This window comes from Camelina sativa, chromosome 15 (assembly GCF_000633955.1).
Source record: "Camelina sativa cultivar DH55 chromosome 15, Cs, whole genome shotgun sequence".
Lineage (NCBI taxonomy): Eukaryota > Viridiplantae > Streptophyta > Magnoliopsida > Brassicales > Brassicaceae > Camelina > Camelina sativa.
The window spans coordinates 4,972,768-4,985,929 of NC_025699.1; the positions used below are offsets into that span (position 1 = coordinate 4,972,768).

At 34.0% G+C, this 13,162-nt stretch overlaps 5 protein-coding genes across 6 annotated transcripts; 3 read left to right on the forward strand and 2 right to left on the reverse strand.

The window, feature by feature from the left end:
* Positions 1-186, reverse strand: LOC104748139 (the record flags this gene model as incomplete). The annotated part of the gene is made up of 1 exon (XM_010469822.1): positions 1-186. A coding segment is annotated over exon 1 (186 nt), but the record flags the coding sequence as incomplete, so codon positions are not given.
* LOC104745369 lies at positions 2,462-3,286 on the forward strand. The gene has a single exon (XM_010466576.2). The coding sequence runs from the start codon at positions 2,649-2,651 to the stop codon at positions 3,012-3,014; it is 366 nt and encodes a 121-aa protein (XP_010464878.1). The 5' UTR covers positions 2,462-2,648; the 3' UTR covers positions 3,015-3,286.
* LOC104745371 (lipid droplet-associated hydrolase-like) lies at positions 4,511-7,219 on the reverse strand. 2 transcript variants are annotated; one of them, XM_010466580.2, is made up of 13 exons: positions 7,074-7,215; positions 6,822-6,932; positions 6,656-6,729; positions 6,469-6,540; positions 6,303-6,331; positions 6,128-6,178; positions 5,956-6,006; positions 5,744-5,803; positions 5,582-5,664; positions 5,324-5,471; positions 5,112-5,162; positions 4,891-4,995; positions 4,511-4,799 (listed from the first exon to the last, which is right to left on the reverse strand). In XM_010466580.2, the coding sequence occupies exons 1-13, from the start codon at positions 7,193-7,195 to the stop codon at positions 4,656-4,658; spliced, it is 1,101 nt and encodes a 366-aa protein (XP_010464882.1). In that variant the 5' UTR covers positions 7,196-7,215; the 3' UTR covers positions 4,511-4,655. The 2 variants fall into 2 exon arrangements, with proteins under 2 accessions (XP_010464882.1, XP_010464880.1); XM_010466578.2 differs by having other exon boundaries at positions 4,515-4,814; positions 7,074-7,219.
* On the forward strand, positions 7,310-9,347 carry LOC104745370 (2-Cys peroxiredoxin BAS1, chloroplastic). Its single transcript, XM_010466577.1, has 7 exons — positions 7,310-7,618; positions 8,034-8,108; positions 8,277-8,358; positions 8,453-8,532; positions 8,680-8,805; positions 8,895-9,008; positions 9,093-9,347. Exons 1-7 carry the CDS (start codon positions 7,409-7,411, stop codon positions 9,207-9,209), a joined length of 804 nt encoding a protein of 267 aa, XP_010464879.1. The 5' UTR covers positions 7,310-7,408; the 3' UTR covers positions 9,210-9,347.
* Positions 9,605-10,502, forward strand: LOC104745372. The gene is made up of 2 exons (XM_010466582.2): positions 9,605-9,985; positions 10,073-10,502. The coding sequence occupies exons 1-2, from the start codon at positions 9,854-9,856 to the stop codon at positions 10,427-10,429; spliced, it is 489 nt and encodes a 162-aa protein (XP_010464884.1). The 5' UTR covers positions 9,605-9,853; the 3' UTR covers positions 10,430-10,502.

Genomic DNA, 13,162 nt, shown 5'->3' on the forward strand with positions numbered 1-13,162 from the left:
GTCGAGCCATTTCCTGAGTCGATCCTTGACGAAATCATTCCGAGCCTTGACGCGATCTTGTTGCGGTGCGATGTTGGCAAGTGAGAGATACGCACCAGCGACGAAGAGAGAAACGCCCGCCGCGAAAAAACCCACAGACACCATTAACTGCCGCCTTGTCGGCGGATACGACATAAAAAACACCATTCCTTCCCTTTTACTTTACCGCCGTCACTTGCAATGTCTGTTTTAATAGTACTAACAATTAATGGGCCAGGCTTTATATTTTGGGCTTTAGTCTTAATGTCCAGTTTCTATCATAACTTTGATTCTACGAATAGTATTAGTAGTTGAGAATTCTGAATAACTCGTTCGTGCTCAAAGCCAAATCTTCGGTGTTTTAGTTTCCGTTCTCAGATCTCAGGAACATTGTACTTGTACATGATGATATGTTTTCCTGATCATGCGTCACTTAGGTTCTTGCAAACTGATAAAGACTTAAAGAGTAGGGACTAACAAAGACACATGTTCAAAGCTTTAGCTTTACTTGAGAAACATTTCATATTCCTTGTGAGAATTACTATTACTTTAGATTTTGTATTGTGCCGTAGAGAATAATTAAGTCTAAAGTAATCAAATCGTTTTGTTAGTCTGCCCATGTCGTTTACACGAACGCTATCAATTTAATCCTAAAGATTCACGTACCTATAAAGGGACTTTTTTTAGTCAACGAAACTGAATCATTGATTAATAGTATGCATTTAATTTAATTAGATTAGCCGTATTTATTATGATCCCACGCGTCTATCCATTGTTCAAATACGGTCGAACTTAATGTTTAAATGTAAAAACGTATAGTTCATGACCACCATATTTAATTAATCCTACATACTACAATGAAAAAAAAAATAAAAAAATTAAGGAATTATAGACTATCAAGTTTGACGTAAAAAAGACATTAAAATAGTAAAGTAACTTATTTTCTGTTTAAACATTGCACTTATTTTCTGTTTTGTCAACAAAAGGGAACTGTAATTTTTTTTTGTCTCATCATTTTTTCACATTTTAATTCCATGCATTTCTACATCTTATATTCTTATGAGATGCCAAATCCAAAAATTCATACTTATCTCTAAACATTAATTGTAAATCCAGCCATGCATGGTCATAGTGTCAATTAAATGAAATTAATTGTAAGGTTGCCAGCTTTTATTATACTAGTAGTTCGGAAGATATTACTTCTTCCGTGTTATTATATTTATTATCTTTTGTTTTTAATAGGAAAAAAAATTATAAATTTGTGTTTATCAATTTAATCTTACAAAGAAACAATAAGTCATTAAATAACTTCACATGGGAAATTAACTCACACTGTAATATTAATAGCTTGCTTTTGGTGTGAAGCTACGTGATACTATTATTGTTGTAGTCATTATAAGTCATAGTAACAAATAACTTTGACGTAGCCATTTTTTTTTTTAAGTATCTTGTAAGTTTCTTTAGAAGATTTTGTAAATCCTGTGATTAACATTAATATACATTTAATTCCTTTACTGCTTCGATTAAGACACCTTTACATGTACGTATATCTGTTTCCATTAATACATTTCAAATACTATTCGTATTTCTTCCTTCTTGATAATATACTCCATATTATAAATGACCCTAAGTTCAAAGCTAGTGTACAAGTTTTTAAGACTGCAAGTATTGTAAAATACTAAAATGTAGTAGTAAATATTGTTGGTTCAAATCTTACAAAACTAAAACCCCATAATAAACTTATAAACATACACTGATAACATCCTATTACACTAAGTCACTAATACATAAACGTATATACTGTATCATTGTACACAAAGAGATATAAAACAACAAAAATGGAATAAGTTAAAAGCATTTACAAATATAACCAAATATTGAACTAAGCTGAGATTACTTGAGAGTACAGTACTATACTACTATGTATGCATTAGAATGTAGAATGAATGATTTTACGTCTACAAATCTATCACGTACGTATATTGCTCGACTAGTTCCGTGGACCGTGTCAGTGGAGATACCTAGCGCAACTAAAAGACTTACAAGTACCGTACGGTTACTCTCAGTTCAAAAAGTTAAAACCCATTGTCAAAGCATATTATTTTTTTTATAACCAAGAAAAAAAACTCTGGACTTGCGATTGACTTGCGTTTGCTCTCATCCAATTTGGAATCTTAATTTGTGATGTTAAAAAAAAAAAAAATATAGTTCACTGCTCGAGATCATAGATGAGCTATATAGACTTGAAGTAATTAGAATTACCAACACGATTTCACCGAGCTCACATTTATAGTATACTTTGAAATAAACATGTCAGCATTGACATTTATTTTATTTTTAAAATAATTTCTTTCTCTTCAGCTGGTTCAGCAAAAATAATTGGTAGCAGTTAAAGAGACTAGTCGTATTATCGTTGTACTATTTATTGGAGTATATACATCTCACCTATCATAATTAGATTAGGCCTTAATGAATACATCTCCCTCTCTCTCTCTCTCTCTCCTTCCTCTAACCAACTTTTGTGTGTTTGTTTTATAAAATGGCATAAGCATAACCAACAAGAAGACGACTTTCTCAATAATTCCAAAACCTCTTTCTCAAACACCAAGGAGAGAGAGAGAGAGCGATCGATGAGCCGGAGAAACAAGAACGGCCCTAAGATTGAGTTGAGGCTGAATCTTTCGCCGCCTCCTTCTCAAGCCAGCCAGATGAGTCTTGTTCGATCACCGACCCGATCCAACTCAACTTCACCGAGCTCATGCGTTTCGTCTGAAACGAACCAGGAGGACGAGATCGACACAACAACAACCTCAATGGTTCTTGTAGGTTGCCCTCGTTGCCTTATGTACGTTATGCTTTCTGACGATGACCCTAAATGTCCTAAATGCAAAAGCACCGTTCTTCTAGATTTCCTCCATCATCAAAACGCTTCATCCGCTACAACAACAGCTCCCGTTGCCAACACCAAACGCAAGAAGACTTGGTGGAGGAACTGATCCAAACCCGTGTTTCTTTTTTGTGTTGTGTGTGTATGTAATCGAGGGATCTCAAACCGAAATCTAAACTACTCCAAACCGTATTTTTATGGTTTGTTCTTTTGATTTTTCTCTATAGTTGTTTTGTCTTTAGGGTAGTGCTAATCACGCTCCACTTTTAGACCAGACTTGAAGTGGAGCGTCAATAGCACTAACTTTGCTTAAAATGGATGAAAGATTATTTTTTATAACTGATGCTTAGTATTGATGAAACATTTATTGTTGTTGTTTCCTTTCCACGTTTACTTCTTTTTTTACCATGCAGCCATTTTCTTTAGCTATTCCAGTAACCCTTTGTTCGAAGATGAGTTTCTCTCACAAGAAATCTTAACCAATGACTCTTTAATGCAAATGGAGATGTATTACTTGAGTACTCTGTCTCTAATCCTCTGTTTCTCGAACATGTCTAAAAACTCTCCGGACTATGTTTCCCAATCTTTGTTACAAATGGTTAGAGATAAACGCCCAGAGGTGATAGTCTAAAATACTATGTTATCTAGCAAGACATATCGTTTTATATTGATTAAAATGTTGTTGAGTTTTTGGTTGCAACAGACAGAGCAAAGATAATTTGGAGTACTAGGATCCAGATGAAACAATTTAGTCTCTATGGTCCTACTCCTACCAAACATGTAAGTCTTTAGTTTGGTACCAATATTTGACTCCCAACAACTCAAACCTAAACCCCAGTTTGAGTTCATATTTAGTTATTGTTTGTCCCCTTGGAGAACCAATATTATAGATCTTCTTATTTTGTGTCCACAAGACTTGCAAATGGCAAAGAAAAAAATGATAAATCTAAATGGTAAATTTAGAAAATATATTGTATTATTTTCATAATGCTAGGGGTGAATTAAAGTTGGTTAAAATTGAAGAGGTGGTAGTTCAGATAGGTTTCAATAGATATAAAATGGTAATGAAAATCATTTAAATCAAATATAAATGCATATAGTAGTAATTGAGGCAGTTGAGAATTATGAGCGTTACGTAAGAAATGATAAATACGAATTTAATTCCACCCTTCAATTAAATATATTACTACTACAGTACATCCTTTTTTTTCATCATTTGTCAAAGAATAAGTTATACAAATTACTTTTTCTTTTTTGGTTTATCTCTTCTTTTTCTTTATTTCACTAAATGTCACCTTTATGTTGCATCATCCTTCCTTCATATTTAAGCAAATCTCTCATTCATTCTTCAAAAGCCTCAATTTCTTGTTATTATGCATTTAATGTATTTGTGGTTGCTCTGCAAATGCGTTAGCTAATCAACCTTTTTCAATACACTAGAATGTCAAACCCAACTAAACTAATTTTTCTTGTTTGGGGTATTCAATTATAGTTGACTAAACGTGAATTATTGCCTATTGGATTAAGATTAGAATTAATGCAACTTTTGTGGTTGCAAGACGATTTGTGGTTTACCAACTCGCTCCTATCTTAACCCCAACAAACAAACTATAAGAATGTATATTCGAACTGTGGTTCAGTTTTACCAAGAAACCAAACATTTTTTTACATAACCAAAAGACAACTATTATTAAACAAACAAAACACAGACTGGTTTAATTTGTTTAAGGAAGAGGAAGGGGAATGTACTTTATTGGAGCTGTGAAAACCGGTTCTTGATCAGAGTGGCTACGTGCTGCGCAACCCATTCTGAGCCAGCCACCGTGCAGCTGAATCCGTGTGTGTGACCTTCCCTCTCGATAGATAAGGAAGTACCCGGAGCCTGCTTAGAAATCTGGACAAAGGGATTCTATGAGAGACTCTCCTTCATTCTGTGCAAGAACATGCATTTTTGATTAATCGAGAAGAAAGGAAACTACTTAAACCTCTTCAAAGAGTTGCAGAGGACCCCAATGATCATCAATGCCAAATAAAAATGCAAGCTTGCTCTGGTTTTCTCTCATGAAATCCCAATCTGGCTCTGCTGCAAGCTTATAAGCCAAATATGAAACATGTTTGAGAGCTTCCGAGTAAACACTTGCATACTTATAATTCAACATGAGACTCTCTAAACTCTTATATGAACACATTGTTGAAAGAAGAGTACCTGTATAAACTCTGACTTTGCCATAAAGAGAACATTGCGCATCGTGTGGTACTGCAATGAAAGAATCAGCATCAGATGAAGTTAACTCGCCTTAATAGTTAGTAGTAGGGAACAATAACTGAAAATAAAAGAAGATGCAATGATTTTATACAGCTAAGTTCAAGTGTAAAATCCAAGAAAATCAGTGAATATGGAGAGAAGACAATTAATACCTGCCTCAAGTGAGTGCAAGCAGCTTGAACAGCAGTATCAGACCATGACGCTCCAACAGATTTGGCCACAAGCAACCGTGCAGCTGACATAGGTAATAGTCTCAGTGATGCAATCAGAAAACTTGCTGTAGCTGACAGAACAGAAGACCTGAATTTCAACAACATGATTTGGTCACAATCTCCTATCATTCTAAATAAAGATGATTTCATTGGTTTTTTCATATCCAGGAGGATTCATCACGTATATTATTGACTCACGCTGCAAGTTTCCCAATAAATGATTGCGTTGTTGATTGTTGGTTTAAAGTCAAAAATGGATATAAGCCAATGCAATATACCACCTGCAAAAGCACTCCAGAGAATATAAGAGCATACATAGCATGGAGAGAAAGAATTACACTTAGAGGAATCCGTCTTTACCTTCTTCGAGAACTTCCTCAATATTTCAAGGCATATATAAGATCCAATAGAATGCCCAACCTAGCAAGAGCAATTACGATTCAAGTTTTAAAATTTTCATGAGAATTTGTAAATCCTTCAATTAATGGACGTCTACAGTCATAAGATGCTGCAATATGTGAATGGAAAACATGTTATGCAACCTCATTGTTACATGACACAATAAGTCTTACCAATACTATTGGAACTTTCACTTTCTCCAACTCCTGTCTGATAAAATCCATCTGTATGATAACTAACAGATTAAGATCTTTTACTTAATGGAATGAAAGATACAAGAACTTGAAGTATTTCAAATCCAGAGCAATCAAGAGAAATGACTTCTTTTCAAACAATTATTATTACCTTATGATCGATTTGTTCTTGAAACGAAAATAGCCTCCCAGACTCCCAGTCCTAAAAAGGAGGGAAACAACAAAAGCATGAATTGAGCTACACGCTTTAGAACCACAAACTAAGATAAATATGAAGAGTAGTATTAATGCAAACATGCAAAATCTGGAACACAAAGTTATAGTACCTTGCTCGTGTGAGATATATGCCCAATAGCTACACAAATCAAACAAACCAGTCAACCATTAGAGAGAGCAGAAGAGCCAAACAAAAGCTCATAAATAAACATCTTCTAATCACAAGGAACCAAAGAAAACAAACTCGAGATTCTAGAGTGACTTGAGGAGCCATACCAACTATAGATGCATTGCCATCAAGAAACTCATATAAAGATTCCAAAAACTCATTGTAAAATGACACAACACCTGTGAAAACAAAAAAAAAACAAGCCAATGTCTAAAACAAGAAATAGAATTGTCATATCTCAGTCTCAATGCATGCACAGACACACGCATATTGAGCTTAAGAATAGAATGAAACCTGGATTCCCTGGGATAAACAATACATGGAATGTGGGATTCTCAGCTTGAATCTCCATTATCTCCGTCATTGAACTTGATCAAAGTCGATCATAAGGTAAATTATAATCAAAGTCGAAATTTTTTTAAAATAAGAGAAGAAAACAGATTGATAAATAAATAAATACCCAGAGACTCTGCACAATCTGAAATTAACAGGTCTTTTAGCTTTTTCCATTAGTTTGTTTTGAGTCTCCATATCTGCAGTCACACGATTCAACCTATATCTTCTTCCAGAACTGAAAAAGAGAATCAATGAGAGAATCAGTTAAAGATTGAACTGAGAAACAGAGGACAACAAATACAGAGGAAAAAATCGAAACTTTGTACACTACAATGAGTAGAGAAAGTTGTTTTTTGAAGAGACCACAACAATGCACCTGAAACGGGATGAGTGGACACTTCGGAGAATCGAACCCTCGATCTTAGGAAGAAAGCAACGGAGAGACGGAGTTACCCAAGGCCAAGGTTGAAGAAGAAGATTGACAACAACAAGTCGCATCTTTTTCGCTTGCAACACAATGCGACATCGTTTTGAAGCAATGCGACATCGTTTTGAAGAGTGTAGGGGTCGTTGGGCTTATCTCTCCAGGTTCCTCCGCCCCTTTATCTCCACCTCATGCTTCCACTACAAAGAGAGAAGTGATTGGCAGATAGATAAGTTTTCATTTGTAGCTTTCGAGAGCGAGAGAGAGAGTCACAAAGTGTGTTTCCAATGGCGTCTGTAGCTTCTTCAACTACTCTCATCTCTTCTCCTTCTTCTAGGGTTTTTCCAGTAAAGTCTTCACTTTCGTCTCCATCTGTTTCTTTCCTTCGAACCCTTTCTTCTCCTTCCGCATCTGCTGTTGCTCTCCGCTCCGGCTTTGCTCGACGCTCTTCCCTCACTTCTACTTCTCGCCGGAGCTTTGCTGTCAAGGCCCAGACCGTAAGTTATCGCAATGTTGATACTTTTCGTTCGGTGTCATCTGAATTTTGATTGGAATTTGAATCCATTAGTCTATCATAGACTTCACTCTCTTCCTACTTGTTGTTAGCTTTAAAAGTTTAGGTTTTTGGGATTGAATTAGCGATTTATATGCTTTACTGCAGATTACTCTGAATAAAAGTTTAGAAATTTGAGTGACATTTTCGTTTACGGTTGTCAATTTCGTTCTTATTGGTGAATTTGAATCTCTGATTTAGTGAAACAGATGCTATACTTGTTACCCCTGATATGTCTGTTGAATGATTTCTATGTTGTTTAGGCAGTACACTGGTTCTCTGATTGTTGATTTGACTGATCTTTGCTTCTTTGATAGGTTTTGATGCGTTAACGAGTTTTACTTTTGTGTGTGTTATAGGATGAACTTCCACTGGTTGGAAACAAGGCTCCTGATTTCGAGGCAGAGGCTGTGTTCGATCAAGAGTTCATCAAGGTATATTATTGTCTTAAGAGCCTTCCTTTTCTATCTTGATTACTTTCCTACAACAAATGTTAAACACAGGTCATGCTTCTAGTTAATCTGAGACATTTAGGTTGTGTTTGTTATTGAGTATGTCTCTTTTTGTTCACGAAACTAATTGGTATTTGATGAATATTTCAGGTGAAGCTCTCTGAGTACATTGGGAAGAAGTATGTGGTTCTCTTTTTCTACCCTTTGGACTTCACTTTCGTCTGCCCAACAGGTTAGGGATTTCTCAAGAAGTATATTGAAATTTGAATATCCAAGATTCACTGTGTGTTAATCTCTTTCTTTTGTTTTTTTCTTTTGTCTTCTAGAGATTACTGCCTTCAGTGACCGCTACTCAGAATTTGAGAAGTTGAACACAGAAGTATTAGGTGTGTCTGTCGATAGTGTGGTAAGTATAACTGTACAGTTACTATCATATTATTTCAATCTCTCATCCTTGTTTATGATGGTATTGAAAAATCGAACCTACATCACCTGTGTTCTTATCTGTTTGCAAATTGCTCGACTCATGCTTACTTCTTGTCTGTCCATGCAGTTCTCGCATCTTGCGTGGGTCCAAACAGACAGGAAATCTGGAGGTCTTGGTGATCTGAACTATCCCCTTGTTTCAGATGTCACTAAATCAATCTCAAAATCTTTTGGAGTGCTCATCCATGATCAGGTTAACTGTTATCCTCTGGCTTCCTTTAAACTTAAAATATTGTTTGGGATAAAAATATAAAGACATAAACATTGTTTGTGCAAGAACAGGGAATAGCACTGAGAGGGCTCTTCATAATCGACAAGGAAGGAGTGATTCAACATTCCACCATCAACAATCTTGGTATCGGCCGAAGCGTTGATGAGACAATGAGAACCCTCCAGGTACTGATACAAATAAAATACACACAACTCCACAACCACTCTTTTCCTTTCACCTTTGCTTTAATACGTTTTCAAATGTTGCAGGCGTTGCAGTACATCCAGGAAAACCCGGATGAAGTCTGCCCAGCCGGATGGAAGCCAGGTGAGAAGTCAATGAAACCCGACCCTAAACTCAGCAAAGATTACTTCGCTGCTATTTAGAAACTCTCTACTATGATAGCAAAAAGGTACAAATCATGTGGGCTGAGTTTTTTTTTTTTTTTCTTGTACGCTAAAAACAATCCTTTGTTTGATTTCTCACTTTGTCCTCAATGCCATAATAAAACTTTTTTCCGTTAATGAAAGAGTCTTATTGTGTTACGCTTACACATTCATCATATTCAGTAGTCATATTAATGGTAAAAATTATATGATGTAACAACAACCATTCTATATATTAAAGAGAAAAAAATAGAATTATCACTCATTTTGGGATCTTTGGCAGAACAGAACAGTTTATATATTGAGAAATCAAAAATATGATAATAGTATATTTTCCAAAGCACATACAGTACACACCACAATTAAAGACATACATGTAAAAGAAGCAAAGAAGACAACAAGTATTAACTATCATTAATATGTAGGATATGATAATTATGATCCTTAAAAAAGCTGATGCTACCTGTAAAAAGCTCCTCATGTGTCCCCCTGCCAACAAGTTCCAACATCATTAATCATCATCATCAACCCAACCTCCTCCGACCAACCGGTAACCGGTAAACGCCGGTCAACTCTCTCCGCTTTAACTACACTACGACCCCCCGGTCACTGTGATTTTTTGTTTGTTCACACTCTCTTAAACAATGCATGCCCTCACCAACTCCGGCGCCGTACTTCTCGCCGTTTTACTCTTCTTCCTCCTCATCCTTGTCGCCGAACTCTCTTACATCTTTTGTCGCCGCACTAGATCTTTACCGTCTCCGGCAAGTCAAGAGGTTATTTTCCAATTCTTGATGTGTTGCAAGAAGAAACATCACTCTCGTTCTCGTATTGAGCCAAGTACCGGAATCGTTTCTGTACAGATGGAGGAGCACGCTGTTGCTGCTGCGGCGGCGCCGGAGGAGGATGTGACGGCTGCGGACAAGTGGCGAGTGTCGAGGCTTTTGTTCACAATCGAGGAAGAGGATTTGGATCAATTGGAAGATGATAATGATGATGTGGCCTCTGTGGAAGTAGATACTGATGGCGAACTCCGAGTTGACGTTCCAATGGAATATTCCGGCGATCCAACACCGTTCTTGACGCCGTGCGACTCTCCTACGTACTTCACTCCTTCGCCATCTCCTGGTCGGGATGAGGATGACGTCATTGATGTTTATGACATCAGCAGCAGAAGTACTAGCTGTTGTTTCAATTTCCAAGGCTCTCAGATGTGTTAATTTTGTTTTATTTTGCTTAATTACTTCCAACGGTTTTTACAGATTAGGTGGAACAGTTCCGTAATTATTTTTACGGGTTTTGTCGGAATTATTTTAGTATTTCGTTTTTTTTTGTTACTACAACTTTGTCGTCGTCATTTTTTTTTCCGGCAATTTGAATATTAACCAAGGCAGCATCATAAACAAATGTTGTCAAAATTAGGACGTAATGTGAAATTGTGAATATGTGATAAGTCGTGGAGATGACGGCATGACGCTATGAAGCTGATGATGATGATGTAAAAGAGGGAGGGATGGTTACATTTTTTGTTTTCTTAGATTGTGAATGTATTTTGATTTGGTTTGATTCATTGAAACTTTGGTTTTGGTTATACCTAAATGAACCAAATTGTTTTGGGAACTTGATCTCCCTTGTGTTTCAATTCCGTATTGTTTTATCACTTTATGTTTGATTCAAACATTTAGGCTATTTTTGTGTCTTGTATTTTTTATGAGATACATAGTTGATTTAAGAGACCATACCATGAGAAAAAAAAGGAACACAATGCGAATTGGTGCAATGACTTTCAAGAAAATTCAAAAATAAGTTACGAGAATTAAAGTAGAACTCTTGACCTCATAATCAACTGGTGCATTCTTACCCTTAAGCTACTTTAACCTTATAAATTTATAAACAAATTAAACAATTTATATTTTTCATATGGTGCCCATGCACCACCCTTAGTCAAGGTGGATCCGCATGGTCGAGTCATCGTCACATGCTAAACAAAGTGTTAAAAAATGGTGATATATCATTAGTTAGTTCATTACATTACAATAAAAAGCATATTAGACCGACGAAGTAGTAATAGTCTCTTTGAGACCTCTCTTATTAATCATTTTAATTGTTTTTGGTAATCTTATTTGAACAAGAGATTCACTAGAGCAAATAGATAAATTTTTATATAATACATTATATTATACGACTATATTTACTTTAAAATATATTAAAAAAATAATTTTAAACAGCATTTACTTTGAAACAGATATAAAATATGTTAATAAATCTTTGTATGCTTTTTAATTTATTAATGCAAAATCATTTATTGTGATCTAACTTGTAAGCTTAGAATAATGAGATTATAATTATCAACGAGATGAGCATAATAAAAAAAATATAATTTGTTCAAATAAATTGTTCTAATATTGCACTCTACTCTATGCCCTTAGTTCATTATTCTATAGATGTTTATATATATGCACTTTACCTAATCTTTCTCTCCATCCACAAGACTGTGACGGTTTTCACATCAAAGGTCTTATGATCAACCTCATCCACACTTTTTTACCACAATTACTAAGAAGGGTTCCATCGTTCATCACTGTTTTAGTTACACCATACTAGGAATATTCCATGCTGAGTCAATATATTTTTAAAAAATAATAATATAATAATAATAAATTTATTGTTATATTTTTGTTAAAAAAATTTATTGTTATATTTATTTTAAAAAATTATTTTGTTTGAGATAGTATTTATTTTTAATATTGTAATTGTTCGATAAATCTATATATATCTTTTTGAATACTAATTATTTTAGAATATTATAGTTTTTAATTTGTTTGTTGTATAATACAATTTTATATTGCTTGCTTGTATTATTTGCATCATTATTTTGTGAAATATTTTGAAGTAGTAATTATAATATCGTAATTATGAGTAAATAAAATTTATGAATTTATCAGCCACATAAAATTTAGTTTTACCAATCCGCCAATATGAAAAATTAAAATACACATTTTTTCTTCATAGATTGAGTAATATATTTTTGATTTTAAAAATTCAAATCACAACATGTGCAGAACAAAACAATTTTTTTCTTTATATGATAATTCAAAACAATTTGTAAATAAAATTGAAGAAAGATGATAGGAGAACCATAATTTTAAAATCTTAACAAAATCTTCCAAATCTAGTTATGAAAAATAATCATATTATCTACTTGGATATAAAATTTTAGTTTTTAAAATTCTGAATTTCTGATTGGTTATATATTTTTAAAAATAAATAATAATTTTCGTCCATAATTATAATTAGAAAAAATATATATATATTTTAAAATTAATAATTATTTCAAAGTTTTTATTAGAAAATTCTGATATGTTGTTTATATTTGGTCAAAGTATTTATTATATTTATTAGATTAAGTAATTAATCTTTATTAAATATTTCTAATGGCATTTGACTGTAAATTTTTACACTTTTTAATGTTAGTTTCATATATGTACTTCTCAATTAGTATAGTAGGATGTGAAGGTATTTAGATTCAATTCATCTTCACATAAACACTTATACCCATTTTATCCCAATATTTTATAGTGTTTGACATATTTCCAGGTAAATCAAAATCATCTTCTGATGACAAACGGATAAACTGGATTAAAAATTATGTGGTATGAAGGATTAAGTTATCATTTGATTATCTACTCTCTTTTTGCTTGTTGATTTTATGAGGTATACATAGTTGATTTTATATATATCACGGAAAAAATAAAACACAATACGAATTGGTGCAATGACTTTCAAAGAAAATTGAAACAGAAGTTACTATATTAACATCAATGAATGTGACTCAGACGGAGATTGAAAGAATATGATGAGTCCTGTGACTCATGACAAGTCAAAAAAAAACAATGAACCGGTTAAAGTTTTTTTTAGAGAAAAATAAACTTTAACCAAAAGTGAAACAGTCG

What these genes read in the sequence shown, in the direction of transcription:
- LOC104745369 (XM_010466576.2), top strand. Translation starts at nt 2,649, where the DNA reads ATGAGCCGGAGAAACAAGAACGGCCCTAAGATTGAGTTGAGGCTGAAT.
- LOC104745372 (XM_010466582.2), top strand. Translation starts at nt 9,854, where the DNA reads ATGCATGCCCTCACCAACTCCGGCGCCGTACTTCTCGCCGTTTTACTC. An exon ending in CGTCTCCGGCAAGTCAAGAG is followed by an intron (nt 9,986 to 10,072) that starts GTTATTTTCCAA and finishes GTTTCTGTACAG; the next exon opens with ATGGAGGAGCACGCTGTTGC.
- LOC104745370 (XM_010466577.1), top strand. Translation starts at nt 7,409, where the DNA reads ATGGCGTCTGTAGCTTCTTCAACTACTCTCATCTCTTCTCCTTCTTCT. An exon ending in TCGATCAAGAGTTCATCAAG is followed by an intron (nt 8,109 to 8,276) that starts GTATATTATTGT and finishes TGAATATTTCAG; the next exon opens with GTGAAGCTCTCTGAGTACAT. An exon ending in CACTTTCGTCTGCCCAACAG is followed by an intron (nt 8,359 to 8,452) that starts GTTAGGGATTTC and finishes TTTGTCTTCTAG; the next exon opens with AGATTACTGCCTTCAGTGAC.
- LOC104745371 (XM_010466578.2), bottom strand. Translation starts at nt 7,195, where the DNA reads ATGCGACTTGTTGTTGTCAATCTTCTTCTTCAACCTTGGCCTTGGGTA. An exon ending in GTCCACTCATCCCGTTTCAG is followed by an intron (nt 6,933 to 7,073) that starts GTGCATTGTTGT and finishes TCTCTTTTTCAG; the next exon opens with TTCTGGAAGAAGATATAGGT. An exon ending in CTCTGCAACTCTTTGAAGAG is followed by an intron (nt 4,815 to 4,890) that starts GTTTAAGTAGTT and finishes AGTCTCTCATAG; the next exon opens with AATCCCTTTGTCCAGATTTC.